The sequence below is a fragment of the Oncorhynchus clarkii genome, unplaced genomic scaffold (assembly GCF_045791955.1).
Source record: "Oncorhynchus clarkii lewisi isolate Uvic-CL-2024 unplaced genomic scaffold, UVic_Ocla_1.0 unplaced_contig_6262_pilon_pilon, whole genome shotgun sequence".
Taxonomy (NCBI): Eukaryota; Metazoa; Chordata; class Actinopteri; order Salmoniformes; family Salmonidae; genus Oncorhynchus; species Oncorhynchus clarkii.
The window spans coordinates 167,238-170,036 of NW_027258057.1; the positions used below are offsets into that span (position 1 = coordinate 167,238).

Genomic DNA, 2,799 nt, shown 5'->3' on the forward strand with positions numbered 1-2,799 from the left:
CATAGATCTGGTAGAAGAAAATACAAGGAAATAAACAGACATTTTTCAGTTCTTTTATTGTTGTTGCATCTTTAAAATAAACAAGAACAGCCAAACATTCAGTTATGATACTGGGGATAATTTCAAATAAGAGCATAAGTAGGCAACAGTATTTGCCCAAAGTTTCAGACAGATACCTCTAGGAATGAGTGAGGCACATGCCATTGGGCATGAAGTCACCCAGGTGTCCCTCACAAGTTTCCCAAATGTGGCCGAATTGGAACATCGAAACATTGATGCAAATAACTATATACAAAACACAAAAAAAATATTCAAACATACCCGGAAAAATATATATTGGAAAATTGAAGGAAAAAAATGAACATTTCCAAAATGTTTAAATAACAAGGGTAACTATTTACACTCAATGTTCAATAATGTGAAGACCCTCTACACAATATTGTGCTGCTGATGCCATAGCCCATAGCAGTCTCTTTCTGCTGTGAAGCAGAGGGTCACTGAACAGGTGGTGCAGCCGACAGAGGATTTCTTGTGGCAAAGAGCACAACGAAGCCTCCTTACTGAGCCCCTTTTGCACTCATTCCTGCCTGCAATAAGGAATTTAAGCATGTGCACACCACTGGTTGAAGGAGCAGAAGGGACAGAGGTAGAGGGGAATGAAGGTGCTACAGTGGTCTTGCTGTAGCTAGCAAGCTCTTGGATGAGCAGCTCTCTGAAGGCTAGCTGTGAGATGGGGGGCTGTCCACAGCTCTTGGCCATTTCCTTTTGGAGGATGAAGGAATTCACCACAGCAATGTCAATGAAATGATAAAACAATGTCTTGTACCATTTCATGGTTTTGTGGAGAACATTATAGTATCCTATAAGCGCATCCGACAGGTCGACTCCTCCCATGTTCTTATTGTAGTCCTTTACTGCAGTTGGAATGGGGACATTTTTGGTGGTCCATGCCCCTGTAGCGTCCTTCACACGCCTGACGACGTGATCACCACTGAAGGACTTGTGGATAGTGGAGCACATCGCCACCTCTCTGGTGTCCATCCACTTCACAAACAGCAGGCCATCTTCACGGATCCATCTCATGGTACCCCGCTCAGCCTGCTTAGGCATGTCGTTCACCCTGGTTTTCGGAAAGCCCACTCTGTTGGACCGAATGGTGCCACAGGCCCACATCTCCAGCTTTCTCAGGTCTGCAAACAGGGCAGGGCTTGTGTAAAAGTTATCCACAAACAGTTTGTAGCCCTTCCCTAGCAGCTGAAAATCTAATAACTGCATAACGGAGTCATAGCTAAGTCCCTTCCCGGTCGCACAACTGTTCTTCCCCTCATAGACAAAAAAATTGCACGTGTATGCACACGCAGAATCGGCCAAAACAAACAGTTTGTAACCCCATTTAGTCGGTTTGTTACGCATGTAGTGTTTTAGGCCATTTCTGGCCTTTGAGGCTACCATCCTCTCATCTATGGAAAGGTTCTGGGCAGGCTGAAAATAAGTATTGCAGGCCTCAATGATGTCGAGGTAGAGAGGTTTAATTTTGCAGAGCTTATCAAACCTCGCCGTGCCTCGTTTCGTCTCATTGTCCTTATCAACTTCTGGGTCACTGATATGAAGCGCCCGTGAAATTGTCAGAAACCTTTTGCATGACATGACCGTGGTGGGGAAAGGCAGTTGATAGAGGGGTGCAGATTTCCAGTAGTCCTTCAGGGTTTTTAGCTTCACAAGACCCATGTAAATGACCATAGAAAAGTAACAAAAAAGATCTGACCTGGAAATGGGCTTCCATGTCTCTTTCTTGCCTTCCTGCCTCTTAGCTCCGTTCCTATTAGTGTTCAACACCAGGGAATCAACAACTCGTGGGGTGAAAAACAACTGAAAAAGTTGCATGGGGCTGTACTTAGAGGTCATGGCCAGCTGAGGACCTGGTGGCCTCTTTGGTCTGAAAATTGGAGGTGGTGGGGCCACATCCTCCTCCAGCACAGAGTGCCAACGACCCTCCTCCGCACTGCCAGCAGGTTCCACACTTCCCTTCCTCCGCTTCTTTGTCACCGACTTCACACCTCTTGATGGCCGGGCGGGGGTAGGTGTGGTGCCGGAGACAGCAGGGGTCCGGCTGGATGGACCAGCTTCAGTGGGGGATTTGCACCTTGGCAGTATGGGCTCCCAATCAGAATCACTGGGACTGTGAAATAAAGACACAGATTATATACAGAGTAAGTGAGGTGTTGTTCATTCCATGTTTAGATAAAATACATGTAATATATACAGGCCCACAGACACTAAGAAAATATCCACTAAGGTGAGGTGTTGTTCATTCCATGTTTAGATAAAATACATGTACAAAAACATGTAATATATACAGGCACACAGACACTAAGAAAATATCCACTAAGGTGAGGTGTTGTTCATTCCATGTTTAGATAAAAAACATGTAATATATACAGGCCCACAGACATACACCCACAATGTAGAGCAATGTTTACTTTATACATTTCATTATACTTATATGTACTTTATATTTCATGTCATATTTTTATATATGGCAAATAAAATATAAATATCTCAAACAACTCAAATGAATAATATTTAATATTATTATTTAATATTATTAATTTCAAACAACGTTACTCACCAATCCAACACAGAATCTTCTCCATATAAGAACATAACCTCAGAAACCGAGTCAAAAGAATTGTCACTGTCTGACTCATCTTGTAGTAATTCACTGTCACTATCTCTATCAATCTCATCAATTATATCGTGTAGATCTGTATGCTTTGTCTTGGTCTTCGATTTTAAAGA

The 2,799-nt window shown here is 43.0% G+C and overlaps 1 protein-coding gene across 1 annotated transcript; it reads right to left on the bottom strand.

The window, feature by feature from the left end:
* Positions 1-429: 429 nt before the first annotated feature.
* On the bottom strand, positions 430-2,179 carry LOC139394696 (piggyBac transposable element-derived protein 4-like; the record flags this gene model as incomplete). Its single annotated transcript, XM_071142789.1, has 1 exon — positions 430-2,179. A coding segment is annotated over one exon (1,750 nt), but the record flags the coding sequence as incomplete, so codon positions are not given.
* Between the last annotated feature and the right edge of the window lie 620 nt (positions 2,180-2,799).